At 30.9% G+C, this 26,156-nt stretch overlaps 2 protein-coding genes across 2 annotated transcripts; one reads left to right on the plus strand and one right to left on the minus strand.

Annotated features, from left to right (window-relative positions):
• Positions 1-779: 779 nt before the first annotated feature.
• Positions 780-12,047, plus strand: LOC113002871 (fatty acyl-CoA reductase wat-like). The gene is made up of 10 exons (XM_039449939.1): positions 780-1,566; positions 3,508-3,647; positions 3,734-3,856; positions 4,816-4,941; positions 5,045-5,190; positions 5,259-5,368; positions 5,908-6,103; positions 10,259-10,498; positions 11,606-11,863; positions 11,942-12,047. Exons 1-10 carry the CDS (start codon positions 1,500-1,502, stop codon positions 12,030-12,032), a joined length of 1,497 nt encoding a protein of 498 aa, XP_039305873.1. The 5' UTR covers positions 780-1,499; the 3' UTR covers positions 12,033-12,047.
• An 11,917-nt stretch (positions 12,048-23,964) lies between these two features.
• LOC113003760 lies at positions 23,965-25,868 on the minus strand. Its single transcript, XM_039449940.1, has 2 exons — positions 25,384-25,868; positions 23,965-25,312 (listed from the first exon to the last, which is right to left on the minus strand). Exons 1-2 carry the CDS (start codon positions 25,403-25,405, stop codon positions 24,084-24,086), a joined length of 1,251 nt encoding a protein of 416 aa, XP_039305874.1. The 5' UTR covers positions 25,406-25,868; the 3' UTR covers positions 23,965-24,083.
• Between the last annotated feature and the right edge of the window lie 288 nt (positions 25,869-26,156).

A 26,156-nucleotide genomic window follows, 5' to 3' on the forward strand; every position in this document is an offset into this window, starting at 1 on the left:
ATACTATGCGCTGGCGGCATATATTAGGCGCAAGTAAAAATGTTTATATACATTATGTTTTGCATTAAATTTTATATAATATGTAATCACAGATGTTACAAAATTTTAATTTTTATTAATTTTTTAATAACAGTAATGTTATGTATCAGAAAAATCTATATAAATAAAAATGTAATTATATTCATTTGTTGAAAATCTTAAATCTCTAAAAGTTCTTCAACGAATGCTTTAAAATTTTCGACATAACGTTGCATTCGAATACGCGCGTGTTTTTATATAAAAATTGTATACCCATACAAATTGTATACCGCGCTTTTCCTTTTCTTACTTTTTCATTTAACCAGACTGAACCACAACAACGCGTGGCGGGGTCATAGAGATATTATATATGGAGTAGAGGAGTTATAAACAGATCTGTAAGTGGAAATGTCCTCCCGTTAGAAAGAGAGAGAAGATAGGACCTATATTCTTGTCTTTGTTGTACTAGCACCATTAAAAGAGAGATAAACTAAAGCTCTCGTTTTCTGTTTTTTTCTGTCAACGGGTCACTTTTGAGGCTGGCTTCTCTACTCTATATGTAATATCTCTATGGGCGGGGCACAGCTAGTAATTAATAATGATTAAACATTGGGTGATGTAATATTCCAAATATAAACATAAAAATTAGCTAAATATTAATTCTAGCGCTTATACGAGTTTTATTTTAACGTCTTATTATATTAATTAGGTAGCATATCATGTACAAAAACAATAATTTTTACAAAAAAAACAATTTTTCAGAAAAAAACTAGAATTTTTCTGTTTTTTTCCAGATATTTAAAAAAAGTTTTTTTTTAACTATATTATAAATTGATATTATATCATATTTGAATCATAGTACAATATATGTATTAGATTAATACAGAAAAGGTGACTTTTGGACAACAATTCTGCTAATAAAAAAAATTCAGACAGACATAAGAGAGATGCAGTATTAGTGAAAAAAATTTGTAGCGGACTGTAAGCAAAAAATATATGCGTGCGTGCGTGCGTGCGTGCGTGCGTGCGTGCGTGCGTGTGTGTTTGTGTTTGTGAAATGTAACACGGAGAAACCGAAAAATTTGAACTGCAATACAGGGTTTAACATATCGTTCACTTATGCTTTCGTGAGTTGATAGAGCAAGTTAAACTAAGAAGAAAAGTCCGTTACCATTTTCAAAAATTCGCAATAGTTACCGAGATAAAAATTAGTAAAGTCGGCGAATGAGCACATATTTTCCCTACTCACCGCACGCGGGGGCCTGTCGGTCGTCAAACCATTGGTAGCCGCGGCTGGTGTTGCGGTGAAGAGAGACAAGCAATGATTGTTTTACCCGCTTCACCGCACCGCCTACCGCGGCTGACACTGGCTTCAGGTAGCGGTCGAGGATTCAACGTTCAGTTAGATTCTAACCACGAAGAAGTGAAGACAAAAAGACCATTCTCTGTGTTAACTTTTCATTGTGATTAGTGAACAAAACATGGAAAGTGTAAGCCAAAGAACGCCGATACAAAATTTTTATGCTGGACAATCAATCTTTATTACAGGTATTGCTATATAAGATATAATAAAATTAATAAAATGAAATATTAGTATAAAATTAATTAAATAATTAGATTATAATTAATAAAATAAAATATTAGTTTTTAAGTAAAACTAAATTACAAAAAATGCTTTTTTAATTATTTTGAACTACCCAAATAGCAAAGCATACTTTGCATAAAAAAAGAAATACCTCCGTGAAATTAGTCCCCCTTTTTCAAAATTTGAAAAAAATAAGCACAGTTTCGCCGCATAAGTGATAACATTGCAATGAATAATAAAAAACCACTAGACCGCTTTCGCTGTCATCATTGCAAGGAGTGCTTTATTTTTTTTTAGTGCTTTTACATACAAAATTATATATTGTCTAGACAATAAAATACTTAACAATTAGATAAAAAATAATTGCAAAATGGTTTTACATGCGTCACATTTAATTATAGCTGTTTTCAGTATTTGTCTACTATTATTGTTAGTATTATTTACTATTCACTATTTTCTTTTAATTATTTATTTTATTATTAATATTTGCTTTATTATATATAAAATTATATATAATTAAATAACTAACTGTACATATTTATATATAATATATAACTTTTTTATATAAATTACATTTGATTATATATGAAAAATTTTTTACGAGGAAAATGATTATTTTCTCATTAGTCTGCAGCGTTATAGGTTGAGTGATAATTAAATATATTTTTTTATTCACTTTATGTTCTCATTAAAAGAATTATGTATATATTATAAACTTTTTGCAGGGTTTATAATTAATTGCAATAAATTAATATTAAAGTGATCATATGTATAAATCATATATATATATATATATATAAAATTTAGAGTTAGGAAGAAACTCGTTACTTACAACGCCGTTACCGTTTTCGTTACTTTTCTACCGTAAAGGGCGTTACACTTTTATGTCGGTAACGGTAACGGTGACATCGTTACATATTTACAATAACGGTAACGAATTCAATCGATACTTTTATCGTTACTTTAGTTTTTTATTATTATGATTATGAATCGCATTTGTAATAAGATTCAGTAAAAGAATCATGTTCTTAAGTGTACATGGAATGTTCTTTTATCACGCAATAAATAGGTGTTTTTTTATTATTCCATATTGAAGGACTCCACACGATTTGAATAAAAAAAACATAGGTAATTTTTTTTATTTTTAATATGTTACAGTTTTTTGACAAAAACTCAATTAATTGATAACATTTTTTTACATAAATCGTACAGAATTCTTTCAAAATTTTGTACTTACTATTGTACAATAACTTAAAATTTCTTTCGTTATACATAAAAGAAAAAAATATATATATATATATATTGTTGAAAAAATTTTGATTTTATTTTGAGATTTAAAATGTGACAAGATTTAAAATCTAAAAGTACAATGTTTAATCTAAATTTCTATAAAAACTGTTTTGTATAAAAATAACAAAAAGTAAATAAGGTATTAATATAAAAAATTAGAAAAATCATTAGACAAGTTTAATGAATATAAGAAAAGCTATGTTTTATACAATTATAGTTTAAAGAATTTAATGTTTTCATATTTATTATTATTTATAATATTAATTATTAAATAACATAATTTTAAGATCTAATAACTTAATACTTTAGCATTATAAAAAAGTAACGGAACGTTATTTTTGAGGTAACGGTAACGTGTTACTTTGTAAAATCAGTAACGAGTAACGGTAACGAGTTATTTTTTTACAAAAAAGTAATGGTAACGCGTTATTTTTTTAAAATTACATTTCCAATCCTGATATACTCGTATTTTCCCTTTAACTCCTTCAGTCAACAAAAATGTTCACACTTGCGAAAGACAAGTCGCAGGGTCTAATTACCTGTACATATATGTATAGTATATGTATGTACATGTAATATAATATATTATTTAATTTATAATATTTATTTTGTAGGAGGTACCGGATTTTTTGGAAAAATCTTGATTGAGAAACTATTACGAAGTTGCTCCGACATTTCTACGATATATGTGTTAATACGTTCGAAAAAAGATAAATGCCCCGAAAGTCGACTAGACGAAATGTTTGAAAAAACTGTGAGTATTTAGAAAACAATATCCAGTTAACATAATAAAATATTATATATATTGCAATACATATTTATAAGTACAAAACTGTATAGATTTTTGATCGAGTAAGAAAGGAAGTACCCAATTTCCGTCAAAAAATCGTGCCGATTCCAGGTGATATAAATGTTAAAGACTTGGGATTGTCAGAAAGGAACAAGAAAATACTACAAAATAAGGTAATTAATTCAAATTTTCAGTATTCTTTCGTCTATACTATTACATTCTAAAGTAACAAAAATTATTGTATATCTAAACAAAAATACATATTTCATATAAATCTAATTATTATCATTGTGAGAAAAATGTAGTATTTGTGACTATAATTGTATCTCGTAAAATATTTAAGGAGGGTTAAAAGTTTTATTTACAGTTATTACTTATTTTCATTATAAACTTAATAATAATAATTTCATGTTTATAGTTTTATCAATTGTGAAAAAATTTTGAATAGAATCATGACACTATCAAATATTAATATTATCAACATTATATCAATATTATATCAATATTAAAAATAATATTATAAAATAATCGATATAATATAATGTATACATGTGATGAAAATAAAATAACCATAATAAATGCAATCATTGTAATAAATGTGGCTAATCACGAATACAAATCACGTGTATTCATTAAAAGAGATATATTTTGAGAGTAATTTTATACAGATTATATTATCAGTTATAAACGTGAATATCTTCAGAAGGCGAGCGGGGCAACCAAGTAACATTCTGCATTGTCAAGTGGTGAAAAAATAAAAACGTAATTCTTAGTTCTTCCTCCTGTCACACATCCTTCAGTCATCTATAGCAATCTATCTATATCCCTAGGAACAAAAAAAGACTAAAGACATAGAACATAAATGATAAAAACAATATCCCACAATAAATACAACTATTTTTTAAATATTTGTTTAGTGTAGTACCTTTGTAGTAATAATCAGCTGTTATAATTTGCATATGGTTAAAATAATTATAAAAATATAATTAGCATCAAAAATAACTACATAAATTACGGTAAAATTATGCTAATTGCAACTATTTTTTTTCTGAAAGTATATAAACTACTTTCATCTTTTCTAATCTTTCAACTGAAAATGTTACAGTGTAATGTACATATAAAATTATTACAGGTATCCATAATTTTTCATATGGCAGCGAATGTACGTTTTGACGAAGAAATCAAAGTTTCTACGTTAATAAACATTAACGTTACCGCTACCATTTTAAAACTGGCAAAACATATGACAAACTTAAAGGTAATTTTTTTAGTCCATAAATGTGTTACATTAATAATTGATTGGCAAACATTCTATTTCTTTTGTTTTAAGAAAAAATGTAAATTAAACATTTATCTTGCAGGCACTTATTCACGTATCAACTGTATACGCAAATTGTCATGTGGATCATATCGAAGAACGATTATACTCATATCCTATTAACCACAAAAATCTTATTACGCTCACAAACAGTTTACCCGAAAAGATGATCCAGAAGAAAATATCCAGGTATGTAATTTGCAATATAATAAAATTAATAAATAGATATATAAATGTATAAATTATTGTTTGGGTAGAATTATTTCACAATGGCCAAATACATATACATTCACGAAAGCAATTGCGGAAGGGCTTCTCCGAGACGAAAACGGAGATTTACCAGTTGGAATATTTCGACCTGCGATAGGTAATAAAATAAATAATTCTAATAACTGTCAGATTTTTTGAGATTTTATTAAATTACATTTATATACTATAGTAAACTTTAGCTGCTTTGCATTATTCTTTATTATAGAATTCTAAAATTTTTAAATGTAATAATAATAATCAATTGCATGTATGTGTGCATTAGTGTGTACGTGTGTGTGTGTTTATACATATGTGTAAGTACATGTACATATAATATGAAATGTCCTATTTTAATGTACCATTTATTTCATCTCTGCAAAGTAAGGTTGTATCAAAAATATATTTAGGCGGAAGTTCAAAATCTATGAGAATTATATACAGTACATGTATACAAAAGTTAAATATTCAACTATTTTTAAAAAAGCTTAAAACACTTAATTATTTAAACAATTAATTAAAAACAGTTTTAATCGCAATTTCGATATTCTTATTTTTACGTTTTACTTTATTACTTTTTATTTTTTTCCTACCTGTTGCAAAACACTTCATATATGTATATATGAATTTATGAAAAAGAATAATTAAAATTTCTTTCAGTTCTATCTTGTGCCAATGAGCCACTTGTTGGCTGGATGGACAATATGTATGGTCCAGTAGGCACTCTCATATCTTCGCTTCTTGGTATCACAAGATTTCATCATTGCAATCCCGATGTCAAAGCAAACATAGTGCCAATCGATTTCACCGTAAATGCACTAATTGCTAGTGCATGGGATGTTTTTAACCAACGCAGGTATGATCACGTACTAATCAATGCCCTTGTAATTCATGCATCAATCGATGCAATTAATTTACATGCAAATTTTTATTTTTGTCATATTAATTATCATAATCAACAGTTACAGACGCTAATAGTATCATTCACAATTTTTTAGTATTTTCTGATCTAATTTTTTGTAAGTTATTATTCACGTTATTATTATTTATCTCAATGTTTTTAACTTTCAATGATTCTAACATATGTATAACAATAATACGTAGAGTAATCGAAATAGGAAATGAAAGTAGAATCGATAGTAAAATGGTATTATATTAATTGTTATTAATTTGAAAACTTCCAATATTCTTTCATTTACATATACACAACAATAAAAGACATACCAATTACTTTTTTTTGTAATAACAATTATTCATTATAAATAATAAAAACTATTTTGTTCTAATATGGTTTACAGCGAATAGATTTTAAAAATGCAAAAGAAATGCTAAAGTATGTGAGTATTTAAATGTGTTTAACCCTTGTGTTGCCACCCGGGTACCCGGGTACCCATCGGCGTACATTTTGTTGAATAATTTTTTTCGCAAAAAAGATTGGCCAAAATACTCTTGGATCCCCATGATTTGACCGATTCTTTATTAAAATTTTCATTCCATATATTTGAAAAAATTTTTTAACTGAAAAAAGTTTGCATTTGGAAAAAAAAACACGTATGAGCCACCCGGGTACCCGGGTACCCAGATAGACGACGCAGCTACGCACGTTTTATACCGGCTTTAGGACTCGCAAGGTCAATGTACACAATTTAATTGTTATATTCAGATAGAAATACCTTCCTATAGAATATGAATAATTAAATATATTGATCGACATTTTTAGTTACAATGGTCAAGAATTCCTTTTTACCAAGAATTTCATAGGCAGGGTACCCGGGTACCCCGGGTGGCAGATACTGTGAGTTTTTTTGGGTGGCAACACAAGGGTTAAGTATGTTTAAATAGAGTAAGAGGTGGTAATAGGGCTATTTATGTTTTGTACAATATTTTTGTTAAGAATCAATACTTTAAATTGAAATCTTAACCACTAACTAATGAAATATTTATCATTATTTATGAAAATGTCATTGCAAATAAATTGAAGAAAAATATAGGTGGATAAAAAATTAATTTTTTTTTTTAAGAAAAACACATTTTTGTTATAAAATTATATTTATTTGAAATAAATGGAAAATATTACAAATTGTACGCAAATGCATGTATGTACATAAGATTCTTCTATGTGTAAACTGCAATATTCAAAATTTCAAATATTTGTAGTGTAGACTAATTACGTAGTAGTAACACAATAATAAATTTATTAAATAATTTCTTAAATGGAAACTTTGAAAAGAAGCATATTAAACCTGTTGACACGTTTAAGAAAAATTCTATGCTATTGTTTAACATTGCATAACTCAAATGTGTTTGTGTACATCAAAAATAATGTTAGATTACAAAATATTTAAGTGACTATTTCATTTTTTTTTAATGGTATATTAGTAATTGTTTCGTATTCTTGTAGCTTTTTTCCGAAAAGATACGCCCTGACTTAAAACGAATAAAGAAATATATGTAAGTAAATGCTAAAATATGTTTTGAAAAAGTATTGCTGAAAAGTAAAAATTTCTTGAAACAAATGTCGGTTACTGTAAATTATCATATTAGTGCTATTATATGGTAGATTACTAGATAAATGATTCCATAATAACGGTGATATTAAGAGGATTCTAAAATCTGTTTGCTTTACCGATTAAACGCAATAATTTTGTGACAACTTTTAATACGTATTACTTTCATAGATTTAGAAATTCTATTTCAGAATTAAAGTATATGCATTAATGTATGTCCACAATATGGACTTTACACAAAAATGATAAAAAAATGTTTATTAACTCAGATATTTTCAATCACTTTCTAAAGAAATATAGCATTAAATCGTGACAATATTTGTTTGATATAAAAGCTTTGCAGTCTGTACTTACAAAATTGAATTTTCCAAACATGTATACATTACACTAATTGTAAGAAACAATGTGGAGTTTTCAGGATTAGATTTAGACATATTATTTAATATGAGAAGTTTATACAAGATGTCTATCCATAAATGTCCGAGTAGATATCTCGTAATTGGTTAAAGGTACGAGAAAGTTTATTAAGTAAAATTTACATGGTTCTTAGTCGGCTACAAAATGCATGTAAAAAAATTTTTTTTAGTCGCGACCTTTACAAGTTATAAAGGTCAACGTAGGTTTTTTAAATGGGTATCTATCTTTTTCGCATATTTACATAGTACAGATAATTTGCAATCAAAATTATATTATTTATTATTACCAAAATTATATGCTGATTATTTCGTAACCGATTATCTCGTAAACGATGCAATTTTTTTCTGAATATAATTTTGATTGCAAATTACCTCTACTATGTAAATATGCAAAATTATAGATAACCATTCAAAAAACCTACGTTGAACTTTATAATTCAAAAAAGTCACGGGTAAAAAAAATTCTTTTACATACATTTTGTAGCCGATTAAGAACCATGTAAATTTCTCTTATTAAACGTTTTTGTAACTTCAACCAGTTACGAGATATCTGCTCGGACATTTATTGACAGACACCTTGTACACACACACACACGCACACACGCACAAACGCACACACGCACACACGCACACACGCAAACATATGGGAGACCGGAGAAATTTGAAAGACATTTTCTTCTTTTGCGTCTCCTAAGTCGCCTTATATTCATTTAAAAAAAAAAGTTGAACGATTTGAAAAGTTGAACCTTTTCCTTCACAATACCATTATAGATAGAACACGGAAATGTACTTACTTTGAAGTATATGTAAAAATGTCGACCAATGCCAAATATTTTGAATAACACTGAGCTCGGGGTAATTCGAAGCTAGTCCGAAAATATTCCAAAATTTATGTTTTAAGATGAAAAAAATGTTAAAAAGTTATTGTTAAGACTTTGCTTTATTCAGAAAAAAATATATAGTATTATGAGAAAATGTTACGAACAAAAAAGAAAACAAACACACAATAAAGAATTTTATTGCTTTAGCGTTTTTGAAACATGTCAAGAACTATTCGTATTTCGTGTAATTACATCTATTAAGTATTAAATTGTATATTTGGTACATAGAACGTAAATATAAAAGAAAAAAGTCGTCCGAACAACGCTTCAACGTTTGGTGTTTCGAATGCCCAGACATCAACTGTGCGCATTATTGCGTATGATCGATAAAAAATAGACATTACACAGCAAAAGTAAATACGAAATGTTTCAAATACATTCAACTAGACACGACACATTCAAAGTTTTCAAAAAAAGTCTTATTTATCTTACTTGAATTTCGAAGAAATGCTGACTCTCAGAAATTACTTTGATTATCGCAAAACACATTTTTCACTACTACGACTTCAATATGACGCCGTTACCAACAAAACTTTGTTAGCAGCATCATTATATTAAAACGCATTTACAATATTTAAAGTAAATTTTTAATATGTAGCCATAAAAAGTTGTTTTAATTTTTCGAATTGCCACGTTTCTCAAATTGCCCCGGTCTCCCATATATATATATATATATATATATAATGTGTGTGTGTGTGCGCGCGCGCGCACAGGGTGTTCAAAAAGTTCCGGCACGGCGAAATATTTCGAAAACTACGCATTTCAGGAAAAAGTATTTCAGACAAAACATTCTGTATATTTGATTTATCTATATATGTGACGACCAATAAGCTCTAGTCGTTACATTAATCATAAACTGCGAGTATGTAGAAAGTGGTGACTTCTCAGTTTACAAAGTTTCTCCAGGGACAGAATCAAAAACGCTGGGTGTACATACATGCAATATTGATGTAGTAGTATGTAATGATGTGCTGTTATTTTGTATGCCGTAGATGTGTACAATTGTAAATCAAATGTGTGCAAATCGTTGTTCAATAGACAAAACTCGAGTTTAACATCCCCTTTAGATTGGCTATTTATACCACAATACCACCTTTTTTTTCACTCTTTAATTATGCGCAATGCTATGAATATTAATATAAGCAATTTTAATATAGAAAAATATAATATATACTTTAAATATATTTAAATAGATTTATTGTTTTAGGAGAGGCAGAGACACGTTAATTTATAATTTTGTGTCACCAATCGACGGCCCTACGTGGAGTGAATATAGTACCATAATTCTCAGCGCCAATAAGATGTACCCCTTAAATAATTCTATATACTTGCCTTTTATAATTTTAGTACGACATACAATACTATATAAAATTTGCATATTTTTTGGTCACATTCTTCCGGCTTTCTTTATGGATGTTGCAAGCATCTGTATAAAAAGGAGTCCAAGGTTAGAAGTATAAATGTCATATTTATATTATGTCATATTAAAAACTAGTTTATGCAGACCGCAACTGTAAGAAATTAGCCAATTATAATCAATTATTCTCTTATAAATCGACTATTTGTCAATTTCTTACAGTTACAGCCTGCATGAACCAGGCTTTATAATTTACGTGCATCTAATCAAATATAATTACATCTGTAGCGAAAGGAGGGAGTTGTGGAATACTATTTTGTTTTTTAACAATAATTGCGAAAATATTAACGCAATTCTAACGAACGCCAGTTTATTAGCCATAAAGTTCTATCAATCACCGCATAGGTAGAAGTTTATTGGATACATAAAACAAACGTAGTTTACAATTTACTGAAGAGAAAAAAAAGGAATGCGTTTGTAAAGCAGCAAGGGGATCGTGGAACAACTAGTAAAAGGCACTTTCATTTATAAAAAAAAAAAAACAAACATAAATTAATGCTATCTCATAGACTTTACATACAAATAAGTGCAAAATAAGGTTTTATGAACATTTCACATTTTATAAAATATCTGTTATTTAAAAAAAATATTTTTAATAACTTTTTTGTTTAAACAATTTTTTAAATATAACTTAAAACTTTTTGAAATAACTTTCTGACTTCCAATAGACATTATACAACGTCTACAAACTTTACAATAAGATTGTAAAGTCGCTAGAGAGCACATGGCAGAAGATCATATTCCACAATTAACTACAGCTCACATATAACATAACTTTATTTGCTGAATTTATACACACATTAAATTCAAAATAACATTGTATGAAATTCACATTCAAGGCCTTGAAGTTAGACTGAAGTTTAACACTTAGTAGCATAATTCTCACGTAGATGGTACACATCTGTAAAAACTTCTGCTACCTGCAAAACTGAAATTCAGCTTTTATAAAGGCAACGAATACTAATGACCATTTTACAATGTCTAAATAAACTTATCATAATAATTGTTACAGTTGTTCTTAGAATCCAACGTGAATTATGCGAGACATTATGATATTCCACCATTTCAAATGTATTCCACGACTGCTGTTCTTCTTCTAATATATGAAAAATTATATTAATTTTGCATGTATTTCAGAATGTGGAAATTGTATTTGAAGATTCATAAAGCTACCAAAGCTATCAAACCATTCTGTACTAAAGAATGGAGATATTCCACCGACAATGTTCAAGCGATGTGGGACCATCTCAATAAGAAGGATCAACAATTATTTAACTTCAACATGATAGAATTTGATTGGACAAAATATCTTATTGATCACTATATGGGTATACGCTTGTTTCTACTCAGTGAAAATGAAAATACTCTAGAAATCAGTCGTATGAAATATAAGAGGTAACAAATTATTTTTTTTTTAATTTTAATTCATTTTCTTAGTTTAAATTTCGTTTATGGATAAAATTCTAATTTCAGATTTTATTGGATACATAAAATAATGAAAGCTGTGTTTATCTTCCTTGCCATTTGGATTTTCTTCATTATATTTAACAAAGTGTTCGTATAATTTTTACATTTGTATGTAATATAAAATAATTGTACTCTATTTATTCTTTACGATTTGCTAATTTTTTGCTGAGTTTAAAATGAAAAACTGATAGCCGGATTCAAAGTAGGAAACATTTCTAAATATTAATTTAAACATATAAAACAATTAAAAATGTTTACGTGGATGCAGTGAAGGTTTTTAGAAAAAGTGTTATTTTAGATCGTATTGAATACATATATACTCAATATGACCTAATTATGTTTTTCTCTTTCTCATAGAGTATTAAAAAAGTAGATAATAACGTGATTCAATGTTTCATTTATACGTTTCTTAACATATAAGAGTACACAAAGAACTATTTTTGTTAACAATCCATTAAACAAACAATTAACTTGTCTTAATTAACTTTTCCTCTTTCACCGTGGCTTTTGAATCGGATTTTAGTAGGTAAATTAAAATTTTTTATCTATAAAGTAATAAAAGTATCGAAAAAACATTACAATGGGAATGTGTGTATTTATTATTGCTATAGGTCATATTAAGTTCTATCTTACAAAAAATGTTGTTTCTTTGATTATGAGCAGGATGTTATGACAAAAATATAAATTTGTCGTGAGTGGCAATGTCATCGATAACTTAATAAATATAATGTAATATTACTTTATTTAAATATTGAAATCATGCGATCGCGACTTCGTTGTACGACCAATATCGGCAACGCCGAATAAGTAATTAACCCATATACGAAGAGAGAAGAAAAGAAACGATGACTCAACAATGAGAAGAATCAACAAATATTTAACCCAATGTTCAAGCCATGTGGGATCAACTCAATAGAAAGGATAAACCATTATTCAACGTCAACATGATAGAATTCGATTGGATGAAATATCTGATCGATCATTATAAGGGTATTCGATTGTATCTACTCAACGAGAATGAGAATACCGTAGAAATCAATCGAATCAAATATAAGACTTGCGCGTGTAATTGAGCCCATCTTCTCTCACAGTTTTCATCAAAATCTTTGGTATTCCAAATATATTCCACAACTGCTGTTTTTTCTCTAATATATGAAAAATTATAGTAACTTTGCATGTATTTTAGAATGTGTAAATTGTATTTGAAGATACATAAAGCTACTAAAGCTATCAAACTCTTTTGTACTAACGAATGGAGCTATTCCACCGACAATGTTCAAGCTATGTGGGACCATCTCAATAAGGATCAACAATTATTTAACTTCAACATGATAGAATTTGATTGGACAAAATATCTTATCGATCATTATTCGATTGTATCTACTCAACGAGAACGACAATACCTTAGAAATAAGTCGAATCAAATACAAGAGGTAACAAATTATTTCTTTTATTTTCAATTGATTTTTTTTAGTTTAAATTTTTTTATGGATAAAAGTCTAATTAATTAGAATTTTATCCATAACCAAAACACGCGCAAATACCGTATTACATTGGTGGCAATCGTTCTGATAACTGCTCATAGTTTTAATTCGCGAATCTCGTAAAATACTCGAACGATCGAATAAATGTAACGTATCGAGGTACAGGCGAGAAAATAACTGACTGTAAATAAAAAATAAAGTGACAAACTATTTATTTCTATTACATTAGTGTTTAAATGCGTGACTGATTCCCGTCCTATACGAATCCTGAACCCTTCCCGGCAGAAACAAATTTTTCATATATAATTATATATAATATACACATATGTAGTTATTCATAATTATATATCAAATATGTCCATATACATTACGAAGTTTGAAGAATACAAAACCTCCATCTATACTTACTTTTTTATTCAATCATGAACGGGCCTAATAATAAGCAGGTACTCTTTATTTATAACATACAGTGATGAGCTACTTATTTTTCTTTAGTTTAAAATTTTTTTATAACAAATAGGATAAATGAGCAGAAAAAAAGTCTCTTTAATGTTTGCGATAGAACAAGCCATCTCCGAGAAAAAAATAAATTCTTTGTAGAGACTTCAAATAAACAAAATTGTTTTATTTAATTACCCAATTCAAAAAGTGAAAAAAAAAACAATGAAGCTTTAAAGCACACACAAATGTTGAAAAAGTGGCCACTTTGTGTCATGGTGCATACATCTCCACTCTTCTTCGCATCGATTGCTGGATCCACGATAAGGTTCCGAGCGTGTTTCGAATAATTTCATACTGATCCTTCATGTAATTTTTAAGATGTTCAACATTCTGAATGGAAATAATGTTTACTAAAAATTTCAAATGTTCTCATAAGATTTGAGGTCAACAATCTTAGTGGCAAGCACTTATATTACGACGTAATTTTCCATATTTAATATTTTGGTCGTTGTTAGAAAAAAAGATAAGGCTTTATATCCTTCAAACGTACATAAATTAAGTTACATCAGAATAGCCTGATCGTTTTCGAAATTTTTGGAAAAAATAAAATTTCTCACCTTTGACACTCTATTTTTGAAACTAACAAGCCATTTCGGATATGGTCATATAAAGGTTTTATTTTGAATTTATATGAGGAATCACACTTTAAAATCTTTTAGCGTACTTGGGACACATCCTATATTATGAGAACTTCTTTTATCAAGAGTAAGATACATTTCCACTACAATCTGCAAATAATAATTGAATGTAAAAGTCTTGTGTAGATCATTGCACCGATCATCATCTCGCTTATACCGTTGCGTTGATCAACTTGAATTAATGTCACGCGAAACTTTGTTCGGGATTCGAATCAAAAACATTCATGACGTACTCCCGCTGTGGCTTTACACTGTTTGCGATGTCAAAGAGTCAGCATCCACTTGGCAAGAATTCTGATGCCGCGCCAACACGTGGAAAAATAGGTTATCGATCGACCCCTTCAATACCGCCTAACTTACACCGCTGAATCGAGAAAGAGACACAGAAGGAGTTAGAGATCCGAATTTGAGAAAAATCTTGTGCACATAGCCGACATTACAGCCTTGCTCTTTCGGGATAAAGTTCTTATATTAGTATATATGTACATATATATATGTTCTTATATATATGTATATATGTATGTACATCTTACATATACTCGTATAGTGTCTCAAATATAAAAGTCCCGAAAACAAAACAATTTTAATCCTAACTTGATTAAATTAAGTTTCATGACTTAAAAATAGAATCGACATTTATTCTTTAAAAGGTATATCATTCTTTTCGGAACGTTGATCTATTCGAAACCTGATAAAATGTATTCGATTCGCAACTCTTACGTCTGTGCGTTTACTTACGAAAGTAGAGTATCTATAAAACGTGCCAGGTAACAAGCTATTTGTTTTTTTTTGTCACTTTATCGTCAAAATAATGTTAAAAATCATCTTTGATGACATTTTGACATCAAAATGACGAAAAATGACGTCTTATCATATTACCTGATGTCCTTTATTCATATCCTATTCTCAAATTATCTCTTTGCGCGCGCATGCAAACTGCAAACACTTTCGCTCAACTAATACTAAAAGAATCTTAGGCTTGAACGTAAAATCAAAATAAAGTATAAAATATCTAGTATAAATTATATATTTTTATTTTAATCCTCATTTTCAATTAACGTTCCATCATATAATTAACGTTTTGTTATAAATATACTACACTAGACGGCACACAATATTTATAAAAGATTTGTAAAATATTTATATAATAATTACTTTAATGTTTTATAAATATTTACAAAAGTATTTCGTAATCGTTTTTATGATCTTAGGTTGAATAGATCAGAAAAATTTATCACAAATAAAAATATTTATAAAATATATATAAAATATTAATACAATTTTTTTTTTACTATTTATTGTATAAAATACTCTTGATCTGAAAATTTAAAATAATGTCCAGTATCATGGACACCTTATTCAAATTAAAAGTTACACCCAAGAAAACTTTCAAATTGAGGGTTATACTATTCAGAATAACATTATTCAAGTTAAGTTTTGTTATTTTGAGTATCTTTTTAAGTAACTTTTTCTTTTTTTAGTATAATACTCAAATTTTAAATATTTTTTCCTAAAAAATTACTTTAAATTGCGACATCTCAATAAATAATCAGTGTAAAACAGTTTTTTTTTCATTTAAAAAAGTAATGTTTATGCTTTGAGATGGTATCAATAATTATATTTGTCAATTTTTTTTTAAGCAGTGGAAGATTGCAAATTTCAAGATTATAAACAAATAAAATTGAACAAAAGCAACCTAAAACCCTTTTTTAAATTTACTTTTACGTTAAGTATTCGCTGAGTTTAAAGATGAGCAATACTTTACTAACGACAAATGATCTTCTAATCTCTTTGAGCAACGAGAGCTAAAATTATCGAGTTTTATAAATCTTTTCATACGTGATAAGATATTTATGCTCCAATCTTTCAAAAATCGTAACTTCCACGAAAATAAAGATAGCAACTTCTTTCTAGACACATTTAAAACATAAAGAATGAGATTATTCACAAAAAAAACAACCTGGTGAATTTTTTTGATTTTTACGAGGGAAAATTCACAGCCGGCATTGGTGTACAAAATTTCGGCAGTGGACTGCCGAAAAAAGTAAGCAGTGACCTATAATATTGACGGCATTGTCGTCAGTGGTTGGGGAGTGGTGAGCTCACCTCAGAGTCGGTTTTTCGATCATGGGGTTGAGCACAAAAATTTTTGAATACTTCGGGAAAGCTTTAGAATTCTTGTGCAGGCATTGGCGTATGATAATGGGCACGCGGTAGTGTTCATAATTGCATGGCATTGCCTTAATTTTAATATAGGATTGACGGCATTGTAGGCATTGACTAACAATAAGCATTGTCGGCAGTGTACAAAAATGTCGGCAGTGTTTTACAGCAATGCCAAAAATCGGCATTGGTGTACAAAATTTTGGGTTGTGAATTCCCCCTCGGATTTTTATATATTTTCTTAATTTGATCCCTCGTCAAATATTCGTCAAATAGAATAAAAATGAATAATGCATATAATTTCCATAAAAATTAAGACAGCAATGTCTTTTTGTGCTCATTTTGAAGGTCAACGTAAAAGATATATTTAAAAATTGTTCTTTAATTTCAAGCTTTAATAATCTAGCTTCAGTGATTTCTGAAAAATTGTGTTAGCCAACTTAGAAAATATATTTGTTTTTAAATTTATGGAACACAAAAACTAATAAACATTTAGTCATTCCAAAATTTATAAATATTTAAATAAGTATCAATAGATATGTAAAAGCATAGAAGAATACGCGTAATAATTTTCTTTAAAAAGTCCCCAAAATAGGCCACCCTTTGGACTCTAGACTCTAGACTAAATGATTTAAAAATTGTTAATGATATCGAGTGAATATTTAAATTATCAGTGATTATCGATGGATTTTGAACACGAAAATTAATTAAGCTACAAATAATAAACAACGCATTTTTGCAATGTTCACAATTTTATTCTCTCTAGTAAGAATACATCCATTTTGATTACATTCTCGATACTTTAAAAAATTACAATGCAGTTTATGAGAAAACTTCAAAGTTGTAAGGAAGGTTTCCGCTTTCGAGGCTAAACGAGTTTGGTGTTACGTTCGTGGTAAAGATACGCGGTACTCAAAACATAATTTCGCGGCAATTGAGATAAACGAAGTATCTGTACGTTGGGAATTACCGTGCAAGTACACCTTTATAATCTCTGTATACGGCGTTTTATTAATAATTCAGGATCGTAGAAAAATTACTCAGGAAAATCACCGCGCTTCTTAGAGTAAGTTGTACAACGTTCGCTCTCGCACTGCACGAGTTTCTAGAAGATCTGCCACCACTTTCATCAATCTCTCACTGTAATCTCCTAATAGAATGGATCCTCTAGTTTAACGGTATTCGTTCGACAAATACCGCTATAATAAATATTTAAAAAAGTTATAAATATTAAATTAAATACTCAATGCACGAACTATATAAAATCCGATACGCCGTGCATTCTACACCCACGAATACGCTCGGTATCACCCAAGGCTAGTTCGCACACGGGAAAATTTCACTTGTAACTCGGAAAATAGTTTCGGCAGGTGTACATTGTTTTAGCTTATTCTGATAAATTCTGTTATTGCTTGATTATTATATTATTTTGGAACTTTATCGAATTTCTCTAACAAAAGATGCCTATTTGCCTTGATCTCTTTGTTTCTATTTTGCAAAGCTTGATCGTCGACTTTGAACTTTCTATTCGCAATTTGCTAGAGACTTTACAAAAAACAACGGTAACATCTTCAGAAAGACATCTTCCTTCCTCCATTCTTCCCCGTTCACTTCAATGTCATATAAGATATTGTTAAACTATCGATCAGCTTCTAGCTCTTTATATAAATTTTCTTGGCTCCCACGTTAATTGCAGCTTGTGAAGAAACACACGTAAGTTTGATGAGCTTTGGATATATTGTGGTACGGATCAAAACAAAAGTATTTTTCTATAAATAATACTCTTACGCGGGTTAAAAGGGGTGAAACGCATCCTATATTTCCCTGTTAACGTAACAGCTATTGGCTTCTAGGCTATGGACATACACGTCTTCGACCGAAGACCAATTAACTTAAATGGATTAACTTGTCAGGTAATGCCTGCATTAATCTGCTAATATATAAAATTATTAATTTTTCTATTGCTTGACACGTCGAAGGAAAGATTAATGATACGCGACTAAGAGCCATATAATTAAATATTCCGCCGGAGGCAATTCTGTCAGTTGATTTAATCGATTAAGTTGAACGAAGTCTGGCCGAAGTCATTTTAAACTTGTCAAGCATCGGCATCGTATAGCTGGTACAAAGGGCAACGCTTTTAAAGTGGCGATAAGCCGGAATTGCATTTCAAGCACGTAACGCCAATACATCTATTATGCGGCTTGATGCCGTTAAACATTCATAGCGTTCTACAAGCTTCCGCCGGATATATGCAGATACATGAACGATATTCAGAAAGAAAAATGCATACAGAATGACCTGGTATCATCGCTGGCACGTAATGCCAAGATTTTTCCGGATATTCGTATAGCCAACCTTAGCATGCGAAAAACTTTTCAAACAAATCTCTTATTAACTTCCACCATGTTTAGTACAACAAGAATTGTCATATTTTTAATCCAATTTTCACTGAGTTAAAATTTTTGAGAAATTTAATTTTAAATTTATACTCAAAAAAACGTTTTCGGTATTTCGGAACACAATTGCATGTCAAAATAATTATGGTCAGAAGCTTTTTATATTGCTATATTGTTAATAATCTTCTGTTCTTTTCAATTATATAAAATTTTATTATAAATATGATAATTTCAAATATTAATATAGTAAAATATCAGATATGCAAAGAGAAAAGTCAAATAAACAATTTAATATAGAATCACAAATATACTCTGGCAATACACTTTATTCCAAGGACTAGTTTATATAGATAGTAAATGTAACTAATTTTAACATTCGCTTATTGTTCATATAATAATAAGCTATAATAGCTATAATTTATATCGGAGCTCGGCAAGAAATGCACATTTCGCCCGATTTTCAGTTGACTCCGCCTAGCGCTCGTCCCTTACATCGACGTCCCGCGCGCAGCCTACGAGCCGCGCGAGGCTCAGGACCGTGCCACCTCGCGACTCGCGACCGTATCGTGTCACCGATCACCGGACCATGAATTTTTAATAGAGTTGAGCAAAAATTCACTACCTGTGAATTAGTCACTGATAATAAAAATTCACGTTCACGACCTGTGAACAAATATGAAAATTCACTGAATAGTGTGAATGAGACTTTTGGCTTTCCGCACTGTCGGGTAGTCACCAAATTAAAAAATTATACATTAAAATGCGCAATTAAAGATTATTTGCAATGCAAAGTACAAATTAGAATCTAAGATTTATTAAATAAAAGTTTTATTTTACGTTTTTTATAATATATAATATATATTATATATTATAATATATAATATATAATATATAATATATAATATATAATATATATATATATAATATATAATATATAAATTATAATAAAATTATAATATACAGGGTGTTTCAGACCACCCGTACACCCCTTTTCTCTTCGCAGGATTAGGACCAATCAAAAATATGTTCAGACGAAAGTTGTAGGGTTTCAAAAGATCTATTCAATGATCTTATCAGTTTGACCTTGGATGGCGTCGCCAAGGTCAGATCGAAATCACATTAAGTTTTTTAAATGGAACACCCTATTTTTGATTCCAGAATCTAATAGCTGGTGTCAAGACCTTTCCAAAACACTATAAGAATGTTTATTTTCGTTGACTACTTTCCGAGTTGTGCGGCTTGAAAGTTACACTACCGCCAACACCATGTAAATAACAATATAAAATCACGCGTTACGCAGAAAGCCGTGCAGCCGACACAAAGAAAGTAAACACGCGAGCCGGGCCAACAAAAACAGATCATGAAAAATCGTGAAAGTTAGCTGTCGCGACCGTAGATAGTCACATACATATGTATGTCATAATATTATGTAATTACATTATTACTTTAACGGTAGCACACGAGCAATAACGAGCGCGGCTTTCTGCGTAACGATGTCTAACTCGTGATTTTATATATATTGTTATTTGCATAGGATGTAGTAGAGATGTATTCACCACAACGCTATTGTGACTCAACTCAACACGAGTGACAATAACTCTCTCAAACTTGTCACCTACGTCTTCAATAACTGTCATATCAGTATCAATCGCGCAACAAAAATCCGACCCTCTTTATTAGTCTAGGTTTATTTAGCCATGTCCTATTCCAATGAAGAAGCATATGATATGCTGCTAATTTTAGGTGAGTGTCGAGGTACATTCATTGCAGCGGAAAGATTGTGGCGGGAACGTTATCCTGATCGGACTCCTCACTCGCGAAATGTTTTTTCACGTTTGGCTAAACGAATCAAAATTAAAGGTGTCGTTCAGCCTCAACATAACAAAGGTACACAAATTCGTCGTCCGATTATGGATGAAAGAACAGTGGAAATTCTTGCATCGACAGAATTGAACCCTTATGATTCTTTAAGACGACGAGAACAAGATTCTGGTGTTAGTAAAATCAGTGTTTGGCGCATTCTAAAAAATAACAAATTTCACCCTTACAGAATGTCTGTTCATCAAGCGTTGAATTATAACGATATTAGACAGAGACTTGTATTTTGCAACTTTATAAGACAGCAACCACTTGATTTCCACTTGAAAATTTTATTTTCTGACGAATGTACACTTAAAAGTGATGGATCTGTTAATACTTGAAACTCTCGTTATTGGGCACAAAATAATCCTCACTGGTTGAGAGAAGTAGATCATCAAACCATCTGGAAAGTCAATGTTTGGTGTGGAATTATTGGAAGTCAAATCATAGGTCCTGTTTTCTTTGACGAAAATCTAAACGGTGATAGATATTCCGCCTTGATAATGACAGATCTTCCTGTCTTAATATTCCTCTGCAATTGCGCCTGAACATGTGGTTCCAACAAGATGCATGTCCGTCTCATACATCGAGAGTTGCTCGTGCGGCATTAAATACTATGTTCCCCGACAAGTGGATAGGCAAATACGGTCCAATCAATTATCCACCCCGATCACCAGATCTCACCGTCCTTGATTATTATTTCTGGGGAAGGATAAAAAACTTGGTCTATCATGAACGTCCGACTACGAGGGATAATATGATTCGTAGAATAAGTGAAGCAATTCGATCCTTACGTGCCGAGGAAATTCTTCGAGCAACCAATGATTTTCAAAATAGAGTTGATGCTTGCATCGCAGAGAATGGTGCTCACTTTGAACATTTAGTCGCTTAACAAAACATACACTCATTCATTCCCGAACGTGAGAGGCAAGGGGACTCACGTGAATCAAGCACCCCAAACGTGAGAGGCAAGGGGACTCACGTGAATCAAGCACCCCAAACGTGAGAGGCAAGGGGACTCACGTGAATCAAGCACCCCAAACGTGAGAGGCAAGGGGACTCACGTGAATCAAGCACCCCAAACGTGAGAGGCAAGTGGACTCACGTGAATCAAGCACCCCAAACGTGAGAGGCAAGGGGACTCACGTGAATCAAGCACCCCAATGGGATGAAATTCTCGTCACGTCCACGTCGTTCATTCTGGATAATGCTAAGCACGGGAAAATGCATACAGTCAATCTGGACATGATTGATCATCAAACATAATCAATCCAGTTAATAAACAAAAGCAGAGTACATAAAACTTTGACTCCCCTTTTCCTCCCCCATACACATACGCATGCACGTATGCACACACCCACACACAAGATTAAATCCGACTAAGTAACCACCACATGGTACATCTTGAGTAATGCTGATGCTGGCGGTAGTGTAACTTTCAAGCTGCACAACTCGGAAAGTAGTCAACGAAAATAAACATTCTTATAGTGTTTTGGAAAGGTCTTGACACCAGCTATTAGATTCTGGAATCAAAAATAGGGTGTTCCATTTAAAAAACTTAATGTGATTTCGATCTGACCTTGGCGACGCCATCCAAGGTCAAACTGATAAGATCATTGAATAGATCTTTTGAAACCCTACAACTTTCGTCTGAACATATTTTTGATTGGTCCTAATCCTGCGAAGAGAAAAGGGGTGTACGGGTGGTCTGAAACACCCTGTATAATATATAATATATAATATATATTATAAAAAACGTAAACTAAAACTTTTATTTAATAAATCTTAGATTCTAATTTGTACTTTGCATTGCAAATAATCTTTAATTGCGCATTTTAATGTATAACTTTTTAATTTGGTGACTACCCGACAGTGCGGAAAGCCAAAAGTCTCATTCACACTATTCACAGTGAATTTTCATATTTGTTCACAAGTCGTGAACGTGAATTTTTATTATCAGTGACTAATTCACAGGTAGTGAATTTTTGCTCAACTCTATTAAAAATATGTATTCGAGGTCCGGTGACCGGTGACACGATACGGTCGCGAGTCGCGAGGTGACACGGTCCTGAGCCTCGCGCGGCTCGTAGGCTGCGCGCGGGACGTCGAGGTAAGGGACGAGCGCTAGGCGGAGTCAACTGAAAATCGGGCGAAATGTGCATTTCTTGCCGAGCTCTGATTTATATGGTTAAAATAATAATTATAAATGTACAATTAAATGATACCGAAAATAACTATAAATTATAGTTAAATTATGGTAATTGTGCAATTATTTTTTTTTGTTTAAGCATAATTATTGAAATATTTAATATGTCATGCCTTAATAATGTGCTGATTGATTACTGTAAATCTTGCAACAAATGTTAAGATTCTGTCAACGTTATGATCTACTTCCTCATTTTGCTCAAGTCTTCCGATAGACTGAAGGCAGATTCTTTTATAAAAAACTTATCTGTAGCATTCTTTCTTTCCTAATCTACACACTTCTGCTGAAAAAATCTTATGTAAAATTTATTTAAACAATTCATTAAAAAAAGAAAATTGATGCATTTATGAAATAGGAAGACCATTAAATATTAACAACTAATGTCATCTCTTACGAAAAAATACATTCAATTAGGCATTAATGATCCAAGATAACACTCAAATCAAGAGTGTTAACTCCCAAATAAACCTTCAACTTGAAGATTAGTACTCAATTTGAGTGTCATCTCGAACTGTCAACGTCAGTATTTAAGTGTACTTTTCCATATAATAAAGGATAAAAAGCACTTTTAATTACAAAAATTCACAAATTAATGATTCTTCGTAGATCATTTCATTAATAAGTGCCACAAAACAAAGTTTTATTTTATGAAGATTTTATAAAATACTTTATTTAAAAAAATAACTATAAAATAATTTCTTTGTTGCTAATGAGCATTATGCAACGTTTACTGTAACATTGTAAAATCGCAAAAACAATGTTAGTCTTGTAATGCAAATTTGTATATATACCTTTTTAATTCTTTATCCGATACATTCGTTATCCGGCACATCCCTTTAATTTGTTGTATCGTGACATCATAGATTTAAAATTCCAGCTATTTTCAAAGAATTAAATTTATTTGTTCGATCCATTACCTTTATCTTTTCTGAGACTGTTTGTCACATGCAAATCTATAGTTTTTTTAATTCTTTCACATAAAATTTCTACATCTGGATCAGACAAAATTATCTCTGCAATGTTACTTAGCTGATCTCTAACACCACCTTTAGTTTTTTTTAAAACTTCTAGTCTATATGAGGTGTTCTCTTCCATTGACCCCTGAGTCATCCTACGATTTACACCCTTGGATGGAAAAAGGAGTAAATCTTTCAGTGTCTTGTAGTCATGTACTTTCCTCACAAGTCCATCGTAGTCCCTCTCCACCAAGGACTGTGCCTCGAGGAAGGGAAGGTTGTCGTATGCCATAACCTTGGCAATTTCTTGGTGTTTCTTATATGCAGGACATTCACGATCTAAAGTGTTGTGTCCACGTCCACAGTTTACGCAATTTTTAGCCGCTGAACACGGCTCTTCTCGCGATTGATGATCCCCAGCGCATGTCAGGCAGGCAGCCGGATTCTCACAGAATTTACTAACGTGGCCTATACGTCCACATTTGAAACATACACGTATCGACTGTATAAACGGCCTCACTGGTATAACAAGTTTTAAGATTGACATCTCCTTAGGGATAATTTCACCTCTTAGCTCCATACAAACTTCTTCTGAATCTTCTATCTCCCCGGTATTTTCGTTGCGCTGCTTGAGTCTATATAGATTTGTTATTAAGAGATTAGAATTTTCTTCCTCCACAATTTCCTTGACTTCTGCCATAGACATATCATCAGGGATTTCCTCGATGACTACCTTCCTGCTAATTTTGTATTTCGGAATGAAAGCTGTTATCCCCAGGTCTTGCACCATTTTGTTCGTGATCACACTATTCGCTAGTGTTTTCGATGGAAACGTCGCTTTCCAAATATCTTTAGAGTATTTCGTAATTTTGTTAAATTTTACATTACACTTATCGAGTTTCTCGGAGATCTTAAACCGCGACGTCTGTGACCTATCGGCCCCATTGGTTGACTTAATGCTAAAGTACACGATAAAAGGTGCTCTCGAGAAAGCGTCATACTTGAAGCTTCTTACAGTCTCCATCGAATTAGTCTCGCCTTTCATATCCTTAATCTGTGCACCGACATTGTTCATCCCGCTTACATTCCCTATACCCGACTTGTTTCCCTCGGACGTTTTTAACGGAGAGTTGGCTGTGGAATCTTGCGCCTTGGTCTTATTTCTTGCACCTATATAATACGAGATTTCTTTTTACTATAGTTCAGAATTAATACATCATCTTCGTCCATTGTCAAATTACCTTTCTTATTCGTATTCCGCATCTTTACATCAGGTTCGTCAATGTGATTATCTTCCAAAGTTTGTTTAATTATAAAACGCCATAGATCTGGTCCTATTTCTTCATATCGAATATCGAGGAGACAGCACGTGTTTGCCGGCCGGCCCGTAACGCCAAAAGGTTAGGATCACCTACTTTTACTATCCTATACGCAGGACTAGCGTGAGAAAAATCATAGGCTCTTCCGAGGAGCCAGAAGAAGAGGATTGAAAGTGATATCCACACAAATACTACTATAAATATGTCGCACAAAACATATATTAATAAAATTGACTGAAAGAAAAGGCGCGAACATCCGCCGGCCACAACGCTCCACCTGGTAGCGATTACTTATTGTATAAATCACTAGATTTATATTTGATTGAGAGAAATTTATTGAGACATGTAAACTCTTTGACAAGCAGAATAATAATAAAGAAGTAAATGTTTATAACAACAGATGTTTAGGCTGTATTCCGATATTAACTGCCAGTACTGAAAATGTATAGTATCTGTGACGTGAACTATAAATTTTCAGTACTGCCAGTAAAAACGCAATTCTCGCGTGTGATGGGTAGGGAATGTACATATACCCATAGTAATTGATTCTGTTTCTCGGAAAATTTTCCAAATTGAGAAGTAACCATCTTTCTACATACTCGCAATTCATTATTAATGTAACGACTAGAGCTTATTGGTCGTTACGTCAATCATAAACTGTAAGTATGTAAAAAAATAATGACTTCTTAGTTTGG

The sequence above is a fragment of the Solenopsis invicta genome, chromosome 5 (assembly GCF_016802725.1).
Source record: "Solenopsis invicta isolate M01_SB chromosome 5, UNIL_Sinv_3.0, whole genome shotgun sequence".
Lineage (NCBI taxonomy): Eukaryota > Metazoa > Arthropoda > Insecta > Hymenoptera > Formicidae > Solenopsis > Solenopsis invicta.

Excerpts from the sequence above, each read along its gene's own strand:
- LOC113002871 (XM_039449939.1), top strand. The coding sequence starts at position 1,500 with ATGGAAAGTGTAAGCCAAAGAACGCCGATACAAAATTTTTATGCTGGA. Across the intron at positions 3,857-4,815 it reads AGAAAATACTACAAAATAAG|GTATCCATAATTTTTCATAT; the intron begins GTAATTAATTCA and ends AAATTATTACAG. Across the intron at positions 11,864-11,941 it reads AGTCGTATGAAATATAAGAG|ATTTTATTGGATACATAAAA; the intron begins GTAACAAATTAT and ends TTCTAATTTCAG.
- LOC113003760 (XM_039449940.1), bottom strand. The coding sequence starts at position 25,405 with ATGCGGAATACGAATAAGAAAG. Across the intron at positions 25,313-25,383 it reads GCGGAATACGAATAAGAAAG|GTGCAAGAAATAAGACCAAG; the intron begins GTAATTTGACAA and ends CGTATTATATAG.